The sequence below is a fragment of the Equus quagga genome, chromosome 5, assembly GCF_021613505.1.
Source record: "Equus quagga isolate Etosha38 chromosome 5, UCLA_HA_Equagga_1.0, whole genome shotgun sequence".
Lineage (NCBI taxonomy): Eukaryota > Metazoa > Chordata > Mammalia > Perissodactyla > Equidae > Equus > Equus quagga.
In genome coordinates, this window is record NC_060271.1 from 77,054,651 (window position 1) to 77,073,274 (window position 18,624).

At 41.1% G+C, this 18,624-nt stretch overlaps 1 protein-coding gene across 4 annotated transcripts in view; it reads left to right on the forward strand.

The window, feature by feature from the left end:
- The window catches only part of SLC4A5 (solute carrier family 4 member 5), a 116,062-nt gene that overhangs the window by 25,602 nt on the left and 71,836 nt on the right, over positions 1-18,624 (forward strand). For 3 of the 4 annotated variants that reach the window (XR_006888580.1, XM_046660727.1, XM_046660728.1), the window contains exons 3-4: positions 2,620-2,700; positions 11,611-11,802. Coding sequence is in view for 3 of the 4 variants with exons in the window: in XM_046660727.1 (XP_046516683.1) it covers positions 2,622-2,700; positions 11,611-11,802 (271 nt within the window). In the remaining variant the exon portion in view is untranslated. The remainder of the gene's footprint in view (positions 1-2,619; positions 2,701-11,610; positions 11,803-18,624) is intronic. The other variant, XM_046660729.1, reaches the window with a different exon arrangement.

The following is an 18,624-nucleotide window of genomic DNA, read 5'->3' on the forward strand; positions in this document are numbered from 1 at the left end:
TGAGGATGTGACTTGGAGTGGATTTTTTAAAAAATTCATGTTTCTGAGCTCTCAACAGTTCCTTTCAATCAGGAAATTAAAATCCTTCAGTTCTGGGCAATATTCTCATGTCATTTTCTTGATAATTTCCTCTTTACCATTTTTCGTGATCTCTCTTTCAGGAACTCCTATTATTAGATGTTGGCCCCTCTGAGTTGATCCTTTGATTTCCTTGTCTTTTTCCTACTATTTAAAAAAGTTCTGTGTGCTCTATTAGCTGACTATTTTCAACTTTATGTTCCAACTATTTTATCAAAAATTTCCTTCTAAAGTATCTTTAATTTTCAAGAATTCTTTCTTATTCTTTAAAAGGTCCAGGTTTATGGGGGCCGGCCCGGTGGTGCAGTGGGTAAGTTGGCCCGTTCTGCTTTGGCGGCCCGGGGTTCGCTGGTTTGGATCCCAGGTGTGGACCTACACATTGCTTGTCAAGCTGTGCTATGGCAGGCATCCCACATATAAAGTAGAGGAAGATGGGCACAGATGTTAGCTCAGGGCCAGTCTTTCTCAGCAAAAAGAGGAGGATTAGCAGTAGATGTTAGCTCAGGGCTAATCTTCCTCAAAAAAAATTCCAGGTTTACAACATCCCCTTTTTTTTTCCCCATGGATACAATATCTTTCCTCGTCTACTTGGAGATGTTAATTATGTAGTTTTTTAATGGCTCTTTGGCTGCCTACTTTGCTCCTTTTCCTTGGACTCTCTCTTTTCCTGTTTGTTTTGGTTTCTGTCATTCTGGGGATTCTTGGTTCGCCATATTTTGGATGGAGCCACCAAACAGCTGTTTGACAGGCTGGACTAGTTGAATGATAGACTCACGGTGAGTAATGGGGTGGAGCCCTCAACATTTTGTTAGAGGTCCCCAAAATGTCAGAATCTGTAAGTCGTCTGGTCTCCTGCCTGGAGTGTGTATGCTGCATTAGTGTTCTAGGAGTTGAGTAAGCAGAAGGCTGAGTAACTGCCTTTACTTACCTCCACCCACCCCCCAGTGAAATGACTCCTTCTTGCCCTCAGCTATTCAGGGTCCTCTGGGTTGACCTCTCCATCTTCTGAGGTAGGGGGCACATTCTAGCAGACTGGAACCTGGAAGAGAGATCTGAGGGTTTAACAGACTCCTTATGGAGATATTCAACCAACTCCCCTGTTTTCAGCCCCACCATGTACCCTGGTCTTCAGAGGTATCTACTGACTCCAATTTCCTCTTTTTCTACTTTTGAGAACCACTTTGTGTGTTAGAGGCTATCTAATCCTTGAAGGTCCAGATAAAACATTTAAAAAAAACTATCCACTCCTGGTGTTTGTTTTTCTTTTCATTATGGAAAATTTTTAAACATAAAAATAGAAAAAATAATATAATGATCCTTTTGAACCTGTAAACCAGCTTCAATAATTATCAATATATGATGGGTTGTGATGCCTTTCCCAAAACCATTTCAATTAGTAGTTATTAGTTAATTCAGGTTTTCCAGTTCTTTTAAAGTCAATTTTGATAATTTCTATTATTTTTCTAATAAAGTATCCATATATTAGCCTAGTGGCTAAGAGCTATAGTTCTAGAAATAGACTGTCTGGGTTTGAATCTCTGTTCCTCATTTTGGCAGTCAATTAAGTTCTCTGTGCCTCTGTTTTTTCATCTGTAAAATGGGAATAATAATATCACTTATCTCACAGGGTTCTTGAGAAGATTCAATTCAGTCACACATACAGAGCATTTAAAATAGTGCCTGGCACATTGCAGTGGTAGCTATTATTATTATCTAACTTAAAATATATTGGCATAAAGTTTTTCATGGCATGCTTCAAATTTTTAAATTCTCGACTGCATTTTTAGTTATGTCCCTATTTGATTCATGTTGTTTACTTATGAATATTCTCTTTTCTTCTTGATTAGTCTTGTATTTTTTGCCTATTTTAATAATCTTTTCAAATAATTGCCTTTTGGGTTTATTAACCATCTCTGCTTGATTGTTTTCTGTTTCATTATTTTTCACTGTTACATTTTATATTTGTATTCTTCCACGTTCTTTGGATTTTCTCTCTTGGTCTTTTTCTAGGTACTTTAGTTGAAAAATTATCACGTTTATTTTCTTTCTTCTTTCCTCTCTGTCTCTCTTTCTTTCCTTCCTTCCTGTTCCCTCTGAGTATGTTGCATCCTACAAGTTTCAATACGTAGTAGTTGTAATTGTTGGTTTCTGAATATTTAATCATTTCCATGTGGTTTCCTGTTAAATCCATGATTAGAAATTATTTTTAGTTTCCAAATATATATATAAATATATATTTACTATAGAAGTATGGTACAGATTCTTTGAAATTTACTTAAGGCTTTTCTGTGACCTAGTATATGCACTCTCTTTGAAATGTTCCGTTTGTACTTGAAAAAGGAGTGTGTTCTCTATTTGTCAGGGATGTATATATAAACATATTTGAGCTTCTTCAATTGTTTATACCTTCTTTTGCCTTAATTTGTTTTTTATGTGTGTTAAGCTCTCCCACTATGAGTGTGGGTTTGACCATTTGTCCTTGAAATCCTACCCTTTTGTACTACACACATTTTGAGGCTATGTTCATCTTTTACTTTATAGTCATGAAGGTGGAGGAGGAGAGGGCTGGAGTAGGGAAGCTGGACCCCACTAACTACAGGAGGAGGTGTCAGGATCAGGAAGGTAAGGTCACCTTGAGAACTTGAGAATTCCTTGAATATCCTTATAACAGCCCTTCCAGCTGGGGAATCTGGAGAGCTGGTCCCTTTCCCTGACTCACCCAGTGTCTGCTCTAGATTAGTGGGACCAACCTTCACTGTGTCTTAAAGGGACCATGTGGTGAGGCTGGAGATAGGAATCTGGCACCTTACTCATGTGGGTTAGAGCATAGCTTCCCCAATGCAAAATTAAGCTCATTTTATTTTACAAGATCTACAAACCATACTAAATGCCAAATATCAGCATTTTATAGATTCTAGAAATGGCAGCTAATTTAAAACCAGTACAAGAGGGTGTTGAGTCGAGGTATTTCTGTTGCTCCTGAATTGCTAACTCAGAGGCCCTTAAGTATCCTACACCCTACAGAGAATCAGCCTCAGGGCTTACGCGGAGGCAGCCAGACAGGCTGGTGTCCTGCCACTACCCCAGCCCCACTCGGAGGGAAACACTAATCTCACTGCCCAGCTGGATGCTCACTGAGCTGTGGAATGTGTAGAGACACTCTGGGGCTATTGACGGAGAGGAATGCAGGGAGGAGTTTCTAGGAGAACTTGGCATTGTCCTGAGCCAAACTGTAAGATGTTCACAGTGAGAGGAGAGGTCCTGCAAAGTGAAGAAAGAAGGTTGGGGGGAGGGCTAGCCATTCCCCATAGTTCACCAGCTATCCAGCCACACTCTGATGATTATGATGGAAACCTCGAAAAAATGGGACAAGTTAGATCCCAGGCCAGTAGTAAAATATTTTCCTGACAGCCAACTCTCCTGATTTCTTTGATAAGGATATTCTTCATGTGTATAGCCCTTTATAATTTTCATAATCACATTCCCATATAACATCCTATTTCTCAAAAAACAGAGAAAGGATTTTTATTCCCATTTTACAGATGAGGTCACTGAGTTCCAGAGAGGCAGATGTACATGGTCATAGAGCAAGTGAAAAACTAGCCAGGGAGCACCCAGGGCAGCTGACTCTTGAGTAGAGGACCTTTTGACATATCAGCTGCTTCCCATTTCCATTCCTGGCCTCAAGGGTGGAGGATAGGAAGTCGTCATTGAAAATCCCCAGGTATGCTAAGCCCTTAGAGTAGAACTACTCACCTCTAAATGTTGGTTTCCATGGCTTACCTCGAATTACAGCTTGCTTAAGACATGTAGCAGAGCATGGGGAAGTCACACCATGCTGGAGGGAGAGGTGAAAAGGAAAGAGGAGCACCAGTCATTTTGATACCAGTCCACTAGGAAGCGAGGCTGCACTTCATAAAAATCTCTACCTCGAATTCCTTGTTATACCCAAGGGAGACTGAGGGTCCAGAAGAGCAAGCAGTGGGGTGAGTTGAGGTAAGCTGGGGCTCTAAAGAGGTTGTACACTGACATCCAGGTAATCTGACTCTCCAGTGCCTAGGAATGACTCATACAGACACTCAACATATCTCTAAAAGGCTTGAACATGCTTCTCCAAGGTTTAGCTTGATGTGGTTCCTGTGTGATTTCCACAGCCGATGAGTGCCCAGGTGTCTAGTATCTGCATTTCAGGAGTTTGAGCCAAAAGGCAGCCCTTCCTCTCCAGGGAAAAAAAACAAGTAAATGTAGGTCTTGGTGTAAGAACGTAAGGTCTAACTTCCCTTTCTGCCACAGCCTTTCAACTTTCAGTTGCCACTCTTGGGCTTCAAAAATAGTTATAATAATCAGTATTTGTTGGCCAGCCTGCTCTTGGGAAAATTATCGCCCTGGAATTCCAGACTCAAACTTATCCTAAACCAGTGGTTTTTACACATTTTTACTGAAGTCCATTTAAGCAGGGCAAAAGATCTTCCCACTCATTTACTCCACTCATTCTCATTTCTCTTCAGAAAGAAGAAAATAAAACACAATGTAAAGGTCCAAAGGACAAAAGTAGCTTTAGTATTTGGCAGGTGGATGATTCAAGTTAGAGCCTTGATATCAGAAAATTATAAATCAAAGCTATTGTTGGTGTCAATAGACATCACTATGCATTGTAGAATTAGCCAAAAGAAGTCCACCCAGAAGCTACAGTAGCAGAAACTTATGAAAGAGAGAGTTGCAACAATTAAAAACGACAAACAAGACTTCTAGTTTCCATTTTGACACGTAAAGAGCTTCAAAGTGATCACTCCCACCCTCACAACAACGACAAAGCTGAAACTGAAAAAAGAATTATACAACGTGACCAAATGGAATTTGTTCCGGGCATTCAAGGCTGGTTCATCATATGAAAATTGATTAATGTAGCCCATCATATCAACAGGCTAAAAAAGAAAAATCACATGATCATATCAATAGATGCAGGAAAAGCATTTGGTAAAATCCAACACTCATTCTTAATAAACGCTCAGTAAACTAAGAATAGAGGGTAAACTTCCTCCACTTGATGAGGCACATCTATAGAAAACCACAGCTAACACTATACTTAATGGTGGGAAACTAGAAGCTTCCCCAGTAAGATTAGGAACAAGGCAAGGATATTCCTTCTCACTGCTCCTTTGAAAATCATATTGGAAATTCTAGTTTATGCAATAAACAAGAAAAGGAAATAAAAGCCATATAGATTTGGAAGGAAAAAATAAAACTATCTTTATTTGCAGATGAAATGATCATCTGTGTAGAAAATATGAAAGAATAAACAACAACAAAAACTCCTGGAACTAATAAGAAATTATAGTAAGTTTTCAGGATTCAAGATTAGTATACAAAAGTTAATCACTTTCCTATATACCAGCAATTGGAATTTGAAACTAAAAACATGTTGCCATTTGCATTAGCACAAAAAATACTTAGAAATAAATCTAACAAAATATATATGGGATCTGTATAAGAAAAACTGTAAAACTGATTAAAGAAATCAAAGATCTAAGTAAATGGAGAGAGATTCTGTGTTCATGGATAGGAAGATTGAATGTTGTTAAGATGTCAGTTCCCCCCAATCTGACCTAAGGATTCAACACAATCCCAATCAAAATCCCTGCAAGTTATTTTGTTTTGTTATTGACAAACTGATTCTAAAGTTTATACAGAAGAACAGAAGACTGAGAATAGCCAGCGCAATACTGAAGAAGAACAAAGTTGGAGGACTGACAGTACTCAACTTCAAGACTTACTATAAAGCTACAATAATTAAGAGAGCATGATACTGGCAAAAGAATAGACAGATTGATCAATGGAACAAAATAGCCCAGAAAAGGACCCATACAAATATAGTCAATTCATCTTTGACAAAGAGGCAAAGGCAATTTAATGGAGGAAGGATAGTCCTTTCAACAAATGTTGCTGGAACGACTGAATACCCATCTAGAAAAAAAAAAAGAATCTGGACATAGTCCTTACATCTTTTACAAAAATGAACTCAAAATAGATCTTAAACCTAAATGTAAAATGTAAAACTATAAAACTTCTAGAGGATAAGGAGAAAATCTAGATGACCTTAGGTTTGGCAATGAGTTTTTAGATACATCAAAGACATCATCCAAGAAAGAAATAATTGATAAGTTGCATTCTATTAAAATTAAAAACTTCTGCTCTGTGAAAGATACTATTAAGACAAAGACAAGGCAAGCCACAGACTAGGAGAAAATATTTGCAAAAGATATATCTGATAAAGGATATGCATCTCAAAATATACAAAGAACTCTTAAAACTCAGCCATAAACAACCCAATTAAAACATGGGCAAAAGATCTGACAGACACCTCACCAAAGAAGATATTACAGATGGTAGATAAGCATATGAAAAGATGCTTGACATCAAACGTCATTAAGGAATTGCAAATTAAAATAACAATGAGATCCACTACACATCAATTAGAATGGCTAAAATCCAAAAAACTGGCAATGCCCAGTGCTGATGAGGATGCAGCACAACAGGAACACTCATGCATTGCTGGTGGGAATGAAAATGGTATAACCATTTGGGCAGCTTCTTACAAAGCTAAACATAGTCTTGCCATACAATTCAGCAATAACACTCAAGTATTTACCTAGTTGAGTTGAAAATTATGTGCACATAGCAACATGTACATGAATGTTTATAGCTGCTTTATTAATAATCACCAAAACATGGAAGCAGCCAAGATGTCCTTCAATAGAGGAATGGATAAACAAACCATGATACATCCATACAATGGAATATTATTCAGAGAGAAAAAGAAATGAGCTATCAAGTTGTGAAAGACATGGAGAAAACTTAAATGCATATTGCGAATTGAAAGAGCCATTGTGAAAAGGCTATATACTGTATGATTCCAACTATATGACATTTTGGAAAAGGCAAAATTATAGAGACAGTAAAAAGAGGTCCTATAGGAGGGAAGGGAGGGATGAATAGGTGAAGCACAGGGAATTTTTAGGGTGGTAAAACTATTTTGTATGAAACAGTAATGGTAGATGCACATCATTATGCATTTGTCAAAGCCTGTAGAACTATACAACACTAAGAGTGAACCTTGATGTAAACTATGGACTATAGTTAATAACAATGTATCAATATTGGTTTATTAATTGTAACAAATGTACCACACTAATGCAAATTATTAATAACAGGGGATACTATTCATAACAATAAATGCCTACATTAAGAAAAAAGAAAGAGCTCAAATAAACAACCTATGTTTACACCTCAAGGAACTAGAAAAAGAACAAACTAGGCCCAAAGTTAGTAGAAAAAAGGATGTAACAAAGATCAGAGCAGAAATAAATGGAATAGAAATGAAAAAGACAATAGAAAAGATAAACAAAATAGACAAAACTTTAGCTAGACTTACCAAGAAAAGAAGACAGAAGACTCAAATAAAATTAGGAATGAAAGAGGAGACATTACAATGATACCACGGAAATACAAAGTATCATAAGAGATTACTATAAGCAATTATACACCAACAAATTGGACAACCAAGAAGAAATGGATAAATTCCTAGAAACATAAAACTGACTAATTTTGGGGCCAGCCCCGTGGCCAAGTGGTTAAGTCCATGCGCTCCACTTCAGCGGCCCAGGGTTCGGATCCTGGGCACGGACATGGCACCACTCGTTAGGCCATGTTGAGGCAGCATCCCACATGCCACAACTAGAAGGACCCACAACTAAGATATACAACTATGTACTGGGGGTATCTGGGGAGAAAAAAGCAGGAAAAAAAAAAGAAGAAGAAGATTGGCAACAGTTGTTAGCTCAGGTGCCAATCTTTAAAAAAAAAAAATGACCAATTTCTTCTGATCCATGAAGAAACAGAGAATCTAAACAGACCAATTACTAGTAAGGAGATTGAATCAGTAATCAAAACCCCCCCAACAAACAAAAGTCCAGGACCAGATGTCTTCACTGGTGAATTCTACCAAACACTTAAACAAGAATTAATACCCATCCTTCTCAGACTCCTCTAAAAAATAGAAGAGAAAGGAACACTTCCAAACTCATTTTACGAGACCAGCGTTATCCTGATACTGAAACCAGATTAGGGCACTACAAGAAAAGAAAATTACGAGCCAATATCCCTGATGAACAAAATTCTTCAACAAAATATTAGGAAACTAAACTCAACGTTACATTAAAAGGATCATACACTGTGATCAAGTAGGATTTATTCCAGGGATGCAAGGATGGTTCAACATCTGCAAATCAATCAATGTAATATACCCCATTAACAATATAAAGGATAAAAATCATAGGATTATCTCAATAGATGCAGAAAAGTCATTTGACAAAATCCGACATCCGTTCATGATCAAAAGTTTCAACAAACTGGGTATGCAGGGAATGTACCTCAACATAACAAAGTCCATATATGACAAGCCCACAGCTGACATCGTACTCAATTGTGAAAAGCTGAAAGCTTTTCCTCTAAGATCAAGAACAAGATAAGGATACCTACTGATGCTACTTTTATTCAACAAAGTACTGGAATTCCTAGCCAGAGCAGTTAGGCGAGAAAAAGAAATAAAAGACACCAAAGTTAGAAAGGAAGTAGTAAAACTGTCTTGATTTGCAGAGGACATGCTATTATATATAGAAAACCCAAGAGACCCCAACAAAAAACTGTTAGAACTAATAAACAAATTCAGTAAAGTTGCAGGACACAAAATCAATATACAGAAATCAGTTGTGTTTCTATACACAAATAACAAACTACCAGAAAGAGAAATTAAGAAAACAATCCCATTTACAATTGCAACAAAAAGAACAAAACAACTGGGAATAAATAAACTTAACCAAGGAAGTGAAGGACCTGTATACTGAAACTACAAGACATTGGTGAAAGAAATTGAGGAAGAAACAAATAAATGGAAAGATATCCCATGCTCATGGATTGGAAGAATTAATATTATAAAAGTGTCCATACTACCTGAAGCAATCTTCAGATTCAATGCAATCTGTATCAAAATTTCAATGGCATTTTTCACAGAAATAGAACAAAAAATCCTAAAATTTGTATGAAACCACAAAAGACCTCAAAAAGCCAAAGTCACCTTGAGAAACAACAGAGCTGGAGGCATCATGCATCCTGATTTCAAACTGAATTACACAGCTATAGTAATCAAGACAGTATGGTATTGGCATAAAAACAGACACATAGATCGATGGAACAGAATAGAGAGTCCGGAAATAAATGCATGCATACATGGTCAATTGATTTATGAAAAAGGAGCCAAGAATATACATTAGGGAAAGGATAGTCTCTTCAATAAATGGTGATGGGAAAACTGGACAGCCACATGCAAAGGAATAAAACTGGACCACTATCTTACACCATAAGCATAATCAACTCAAAATGGACAAAATGGTCTTGAATGTAAGACCTGAAACCATAAAACTAGAAGAAAACATAGGCAGTAAGTTCCTTGACATTAGTCTTGGAAATGATTTTTTTGAATTTGACACCAAAAGCAAAGGCAATGAAAGCAAAAGTCAACAAGCGGGACTACATCAAATCAAGGATATTCCACACAGCAAAGAAAACCATCAACAAAGTGAAAGGCAACCTACAGAATGGGAGAAAATATTTGCAAATCACATATCTGATAAGGGGTTAATATCCAAAATATATAAAGCACTCATATGACTTAATAGAAAAAAAGAATCCAATTAAAAAATAGGGAGAAGAACTGAGTAGACATTTTTCCAAAGACATAACAGATGCCTAACAGGTACATGAAAAGGTGCTCAACATCACTAATCATCAGGGAAATGCAAATCAAAACCACAATGAGATATCACCTCACATCTGTTAGAATGGTTATTATCAAAAAGACGAGAAATAACAAGTGTTGGAGAGGATGTGGAGAAATGGGAACACTTTCATACTGTTGGTGGGAATGTAAATTGGTGCATTCACTATGGAAAACAGTATGAAGGTTCCTCAAAAAATTAAAAACAGAACTACCATATGATCCAACGATTAACTTCTGGGTGTTTATATCCAAAGAAAATGAAAATATTAGCTCAAAAAGATATCTGCACCCTCAAGTTCATTGCATCATTTACAATACCCAAGACATGGAAACAGCCTAAGTGTTCATCGATGGATGAATAGATAAAGAAGAAGCGGTGTGTGTGTATATATATATATATATATACACACACACAATGGAATATTAGTCAACCATGAGAAAGAAGGAAATCCTGCTATTTGCAACAACATGGATGGATCTTGAGGGCATTATGCTAAATGAAATAAGTCAGACAAAGAAAGACAAATGCTGTATGATCTCATTTATATGTAGAACCTAAAAAACCCCCCAAATTTATAGAAACAAAGAACAGATTTGTGGTTGCCAGGAGTGGGGGATGGAGGATGGGCAAAATGGGTGAAGGTGGTCAAAGGTTCAAACTTCCAGTGATAAGATAAATAAGTCCTGGGGATGTAATACATAGCATGGTGACTATAATTAATAATCTGTATATTTGAAAGTTGCTAAGAGAGTAGATCTTAAAGGTTCTCATCACAAGAAAAAAAATTATAACTATGTGAGGTGATTGATGTTAACTTATTGTGGTAATCATTTCACAATATACACATAAATCACTGTGTTGTATGCCTTAAACTAATACAATGTTACTTGTAAATTATGTCTAAACAAAAAAAATAATAGAGAAACTGTGGAGGTGGGGGTAGGGTGGGAGTACGTACCTGGAACTCTAAGTACTATCTGCTCAGTTATTCTGTGAATCTAAAACTGTACTAAAATAATCTTAATTATTTTAAAAATTGTTCACCAACTCAAGACACACTGATGAGAAACGGGCAGCAGAACGCCCTTCCCAAGAGCAGAAGGAATTCCAGCTGCCTCTGTGTGCATGGAACTAGTGGGGGCTTTACGTAGCAGTCAGGCTTCGTAGCAGAATTCTGAGTTATGGTTCTTGGTAACTCTTGTTCTTGCAAATTCTGGTTTACAAAGTCAGCTTTAAGAAACCCTTAATAACTCACTTCTCTGATAAGTAGTTCATGTCGTCCTTGGTTGTTAGTAAAAATGGCCCTCGATGGAAATGCATATGACTTTCCCATAACAACCAAAGAGGAGGCTTGACTTTGAGGCTAAATCTGTGACCCACTGAGACTCTTTCCTGGACCATGTGTGAAAAGCCATGTGTGGTCATTGCTGCTCTGGGAAAGCAAGAATGGGGAGTTGGGAGCTCTGCTCATTCTAACAGGATTCTAAAGCACCACGGACATCCCTTCCAGCAACTGTTGAGTGGTTCAGAAATAGAATTCTGTCAAATGCAAGCCTCAGGGCAGTGGCCTTTTCCAGGGATCCCATGTTTTCCATTCTGCTTCAGTGGCCCCAGCTCTCTGTAACTGGAGGCTATTAAGGAGAAATGCCAATTTTCAGTAACTCTGCCTCCCCCCTCTTTTGTCCTGTGCCCACAGACTGCCGTTCCATCCACATCGGACTTTCAGTTCCCACTTACCCTCAAAGGAAAAGAGACCAAAGGGGACATCTTTCAGGCCTACAAAAGGTCCGCTGGGGCCTGCAGCCGGACAAGCCACAGCAGGAACTGACCAGTGCAGGGAGCATGGGAAACAGCCGAGACAGCAGCGTGGAGCATGTCAGCAGGACCCGTGAGTTCTTGAGGGGTGCATTCTGGGGAGCCATCTGCTGATGATCCAGATGGGGCACAGCATGGGGAATTCCCTGGAGATACGTGAGTGACGCCCCACAAGGCTCAGGTCTCCCAGGTCCCCTTGGCTCTGCTGCCGTTAGGGACCAGCCTCCCCGCTCAGGGCTGCCTTTAGTCAGGCTGAGCCCCCGTCTCTCTCTGGTGACTTTGAGACCTCTGCTCTGATCCCATTCCGTGTTGATTTCATGGTTTAATTCTCAGAATTATTTCCCTCATTTCCAAACTCCTAGGGGCCACACGGCCATTGCCCTAAGAACCAATAACAAACATGATTGGCGTGAAGCATTGTGCTCAGAGAAGGGGACTCCTTCCTCTGTTACCTCCACCCTCTTGCCTCATCTGAGCTTGAAGGAGTGGTGCAGAGTTGTCTAGGCGCCCCGCACTGTAGCTGGCAGACCCTTGGGAAGCTCTCTCCCAGGTCAGTGAAGCCCCTGAGGCCTTCCTTTGCTGCCGCAGAAATCCGTTCTGGGCTGATGAAAAATCAGTCTTTTGTTCCTTTCTGTGGAAAGAAAAGCAGCAATCTTAAGAGAAGTGAAAAGACGGAATCCTTAGAGTACCACTGTGACATCTTATTCTTTTGAGACTTTGCTGTTTCTAGGACATGATTTCACTCCCAGCGTATCCCACATTTGCCCAATTAATAGTATTTAATTGGTTTCTTTTATCTATATCCGCTCTCTTGAGCAAGGCAAAATTAGTTATTTTACCATCTAAACCTGCAAAGGAACATCGGAGGCAGGAACAGTGTTTTAGTGTCCCTGTAGGAGGAGACCTGACATACATGCTCCCAAAGGCCATCCCAGCCCCCCTCAACCCTGCAGCCGCCCTGAACAAATGCTCTCACGAGCACAGGTCTACCAGGGCCTGTGGCTTTTCCAGAGTAAATGTGTCTGTGGGAGACAGGTTAATGAGGAGTCCTTTGGAGGTGTCCAGTGTAAGAGATGAGCTCTGATTAAAATATGTGTGTATACACATCCACACAAACATGCATGCACACTGGGGACCCAGAGGAGAGCAAGCCTGGTGGGAAGACCTTCTGCTCCCCATCTTGGATCTGGACGCCTCCCACTCACTCTCTTGGGCATTCTCCTGTCACCCCACCACCTCTCCCACATTCAGGGACGAGGTCACCCTTTGAAAGCTGAGTCTGCTGGGTCCCTCCTGAGCCAGAGAAGAGGAAAGTGACTTAGACTTGGTGCTCTCTGCTCAAAGGATTTGGAGGAGGCCTAATAAACGGTGTTTATTGATACGACATGGTGCATCACAGAAGTAATCGTGAATGGTGGATTTTATGATGTTTCGGTGGTTTCTGCTTCAGTTAAAGGGACACTGGTTTTAACTGGAAACCAAAGAGGAGAGAATGTAGAATCTTTTGAGACATTTGTACATTCAGTACATTCCCTTCGTGATCTGCTGTTCCCATGCCTGTGTGTTACTGGCTTGTCCTTGGCATGGCTATGGAACAGGACAGAGAGAATGGGAGAGCCTAGGAGGACAGGAAATTTCAGGCTGTGTCTTTGAACCTAGAGTAAAGTAAGGACCCCTTTTAAAGGGAAAATAAATTCTTGTTGACCCATGAAAATGCATTTGTACATTTGCAGATCCCCGGGGGGCCATAAATCCTAGTTTGAGAAACACTATCTTATTTAAAGTTTTATTCCATAAAAATGTCCTCTAATTTTGAATTATAAGAACAGAAAAGTTTTGCCCTTATATCTGATAAAAAAAATCTTTTAAAGATTATCGTCAAAATGAAAACACAAAATTAAAAAATTCAGATAGAATTCACCTATCCCTAAGAATACATTCCAGACCCCAGTTCCAGACACACTGGTTTAAGGGAGCCACAAAGCTTGCTAGCAAGTCAATAGCCACAGCGATTTTTCTGTGGCCTGTGGGGCCAGCTTATTCCTGCCGTTCTCCATGGGGTGGTAGAGGTTCACTCCTCAGTCATTCACTTCTTCCAAGCCAAATGGATGTGTGATGTACACCACATCACAGGGTCAGTGACAATGACCTGCGGAAGGGAAAACAAAACAGTGCAGCATCATTTTACCTGCATCATCTAGATAATTGCCTGAATCTCCCCCTTTTCTTTGCTGTAGGGCACCTGACCACATGTGTTCTCCCTCTCTGAGTCTCCTGTCTATTCTGTGAATCCATCCGGACAGCACAGGGAGGGGGTCCAGCTGGCCTGGCCATGTAGCCAAGTGGGAACTCCCACTACAGAGAGGGTGATTGTGCAGAATGTGGGGGGCCTGGGCCACGCTGGGGAGGCTAGATGGCCTGAGTGTAAGGCAGGCTGTGCAGATGAAGGATTGACAAGAGACCCCTTCAGTTCCTGCCTCACGGAATAATGACAAAGCGCCAGCAAGACAATGTATGTGAAGGAGCTTTGTACCCGGGAAATGGTAGTTCATTATAATTTTCTTAACTAAAGGCATAGTATTAATAAAAGGAAGATATTGTTATCCCCGTCTTCAGATTGGGGGATCAAGGTTCAAAGAGATGTAGTGTGATACAGCTGTGCTCAGTGAAGCTGGGATTTGAAAACAGGTCTATTGACTCCAAAGCCTGTGCGTGCTCCTTCCACCACACTGCTGCCCTTCGTAAGCCGTCACTGGTCAATCACCACATTCAACACGGGCTGAGAATTACATCCTTCCAAGCAGCGGAATTGCCTAATGGTGAAAGGGATGGATAGGTAGGGAATAATATGCCATAGCAGTTGGTTTGTTTATTCTCTCTCCTTACCACCCCTTCCCCCAGTGTGAATATAATGTTAGGAAGTCAATACTTAGCAGCCGATCAATTTTGACTCAAGCAGAACATATATGAGGAATAGAATTCAAGCTGTGGTGAGAATCGGTAAGAGCCATGCTACCTTCCTGGAAAGAATGCATTTTCTGGCTCTGAGAACCTCTGGAGAGGCCATTAGGAGCAAGTGGATTAGAAGTAGCTTTAGAAATACGGCCGCATTTCTACTTTTCTCGGCTGGTAGTAAGAACCGGAGCTAAGATCCAGGAGAAACAAGATTAGCCAAGTCCAGCCTGGGGCTGTAGACTCTGGAGTCGCAGCATCTTCATCTGTAGAGTGAAAGATTGTTGTAAGGGGGTCACCTGTTTCAGTTTGCCTGGAACTGACTGGTTTCCCAGGATGAACGGCTTTCAGTGCTAAAACCAGGTCAGTACCAGGCAAACTGGGGTTGTTGGTCACGCTAAGTTGTTGTGAGTTGCTAAATGCTATGTAAACAGATATAAAATACTTCACATGATGCACGGTGCATGGTAGGCACTTAACATATCTTAGTTCAATTGATATCCATTAACCCAATTTAAGAGCAAGGAGCCCAAATCTTTTTCCTCTACAAGTGGATGTTGGTTTGGTTTGGCTGCCTTCACTGGTACCAAGGGCTTATGAGATCCTTCTGATGGAAGGGATACGAAAAATTCAGGCCTTCTTCCACTTGCCAGGTATTAAACAATGCTTGGATCACTAAAAGATCAAAACCACCCCAGGATGAAAGTAAAGGGGGAAAAGGCTGTTTTCTAGCCAGACATTTGAGTCTCATACGGTTCCAAGACCTTAGGACCAAGGACATATTTCAAGTGGTCTTTCTTTCCCCATTTCTAATGAGGAAGGAGCAAGGGTTGGGACAGAAGGCACATTTATCTCTAAAGCATCTCCTCCACGAAGGAGTTCATGAGACAGGCTGTGTTTCTAATGTAGGAACAAAGAAAATTAGGTTTCTTTTAGAGTTTGAAGCTTTAAAATGGGGTGGCTTCTTCACCTTTGTCTTCCTTCCCAGTTTATATCTTGGAGGGATACAAGAAGAGAGAATGGGGGAAGGAAGAAGGAAAAGGGGAAAGAATGAGGATCATTCTAGACCTTTCATGCCCCCTTGGGGGAGGGGATAGGCAGGCAGGAAGGCAAATTAAAATTTCCCAAAGGAAACCTGTGTTTACTCTTTTCTCTCTTCTTGCTCTTTGACACCTTACAATCTGCATCTCCTGGAGCTGTGGACATACACAGCATTCCCTCCCCAGCCCCAAGGGCTATTCTAAAATCAAACACAAACACAAACAAAAAATCCTATTAGAAGACAATCCTGGGTTAGGGGCCTTAAGACCTTAAGGGAAATTAGGGTTGAGAGCCTGTTTGCAAGTGACCCAATGAAAGTTGTAATAAATATAAATTTTTATAAGCCATGTTTTAGCAGGATTTATCTTATTCCTTGAGAGTTAGCTAATATGGACTCCAGCCTCCTCACTCACATCCTGGGGGAAGTCCATGCCTTTGCCTAAATTTCTGTGAGTTCCCAGGGGCCTCCAGTCTCAGTGTCTCACTCTGGCTTCAAGTCCCTCCCTGGTGGGTGTGCAGACTTGCTGTTTTACCTCCTGTACCTGTTCTCTGCTATCACCTCCAGGCTGGCTCAGGCATGGAGTTCAGACCTTCTTTGCTTTCCCCTAAATTGGTCTCATATGGCATGGATGTGAGTGGCAGACTTTGTTGAAGGTTCAGAACCGTGGAGCAGTTTAATGTTGCAGAGATATACAACCTTTAAAACGAGATACTAGATAGCTCTGTTCTTAAAAACCCTCTGGCCACCAGGAATTTCCCATCGGCCTCCGACCATATTTTTGGCAATTCCCCCCATCTCCACTGCCCTTCCTGAGTCCTCTCACATCTCCTTGCTTCTCAGCTTTTGGGCCCCCTCTCCTCACACACACACCCTCACTCCCCTCACTTTTCAGTGACATCAACTTCCCTCTGTCTCCATCTTGGCTCAGGGCCCATTTTTGCACACCTGAAGACACATACTGCCTTGAATGGAACACAAAGACCATCTCCTGTAGGTCTAGCCCTTCAGCAACCTTGAAGACTTGAAAGAAGCCTTGACATCTCCCTCTCCCCCTTCTCCCTCCACCCTGGCCTCTGCAAGAGGAAGGAAGCAGTACCAAGATTCAGTCTCATGAATGCATCTCTTAGCTTAGAAGGAAGAAGCAGCAACTGACTGTTTTGATTTTAATAAAAATTTATTCACTTTACGATATTTAAATTCACTAAAACAAAACAATAAGAACCACATGCTAATTGAAGACTATCGGTGACATTCCATATATCTTAACTTACGAAAAATGGATGTGATACAGTCAATTGCTGTTTACTATTTTGTTTCTCCAGAAATGTCAGAATCTCCTCCTCCAGGGCTTAGGAGATGAACGTCATTGTTCTCTTTTCTGTGTGGGGTCTCCTGCAAATGCTCAGGGTCTCTCTGACTTCACACTAAGGTCGATGCTCTTCCCGGGAAAGACTGGAGGATCTCTTATCTAAATTTCTCACCCAGCCTTGGCTGAGTCTGCCCCTCACAACACTTCAAGATCTTCCAGCCTTGGTTCCTCCACAAGAACTTTTGGGGAGCCAGCCGTGTGCTTGCCTGGCTCTGTGGGCCGTCAGTCACAACTTCCTACCTTAGCTAGGGCTGTGGCCAGGGCCAAGGTTTCTTTCCCTTGACCTTCCTTCCTTTGGGCCTGCTTTGCCTTTACTTTACCCCCTTCTCTTTTACTGATTCCCTTTTCCTTGTTATTCTAACTGGTCTTACTACACTGACCCACATTCTCTTATAACTCTTACACTTGTAGTTTTCAAGAAGGTACGCAGAAGAAAATCTCCATACCCTAGAATTTCATATAAGAGGGACTCGTGATTAAGAGGGTAACTTTGTCTCAAGTGTGAGAAACCTACTTGAGCTGCCTTGAGCACGGAGAGAGAGAGAGAGAGTTTGTGTGTGAGTTTACATTATAAGACGAACGGAGTTTCTCACAGTCCCACAGCAGAACAGATGGCCAGGCTCAGGGGGTGGGCACAGCACCCTCTCAGTCCCCTTTCTGGCATGGCATGGTCTCTTCCCCCTGCTTCTCCTGTCAATTTGCTTCACTCCTCTCTCTCTGCAGCCCTTTCTGCTTCTCTGTGCCCTCAGCTTCCAGTTTACATGTTCTCTTTTCCAGAAACCGTCAGGAAAGGTCCAGCTATCTCAGAGACCCAATTCTAAATTTCCAGGCTTGGGTCAGGTGTCCAGTTAGTTGTTTCTGGTGCAATTAACTGTAGCCAGGGGCTACAGGTCATGCATTCCACAAACACAGCTGCCAGGGGGTCATCCTTTTGTGAGGTGTGGGCTGGGACAACATCCCCAAAGCTGCCTACGACAAGAGGGATTCCCATAAATACTACAAGTGGGCAGATTCTCTCTTCTTCCTCTCTCAGCAAGCACATTTGGTGTTTATGGACAGCTTTCTAGACAAACAACTTTACTGTGCATGAAACTAGGACTTGGGGCCTTCAGGTCGCCTCTCAAGACCCACCTCATACAACTGCAGGCATGACTTTGGAATCCTCGGGTTTGTCCCCCACTCCCCAGTGCTCAGTGGCCCTGAACTACCCAAAGGCCTCTCCCCCACGCCCAGCTCTGCCCTCTGCCCATTTCCTTGTTCTTAGCTGCTTTCTTGCTGAGCCTAATCCCAGCTGATACGCTCATGAGTGTTAATCAGTAAAATTCATTCACCCAGCAAATACTGATTGAGTGCCCACGCTGTGTGAGCCCTGTGTCGGGGGCCAGCAGCCTGATGGGAGCAAGACAGACCCTGAGCTCGTGAGGCTAAAGGTCTAGTGTTTCGTGTGAAGCCTAAGAAGGAGGGAGCCTCTGAAAGGACTGGCCCAGACCCGAGGACCCCAGGACCAAGTCCTCGTGCTGACTTCTGATGGT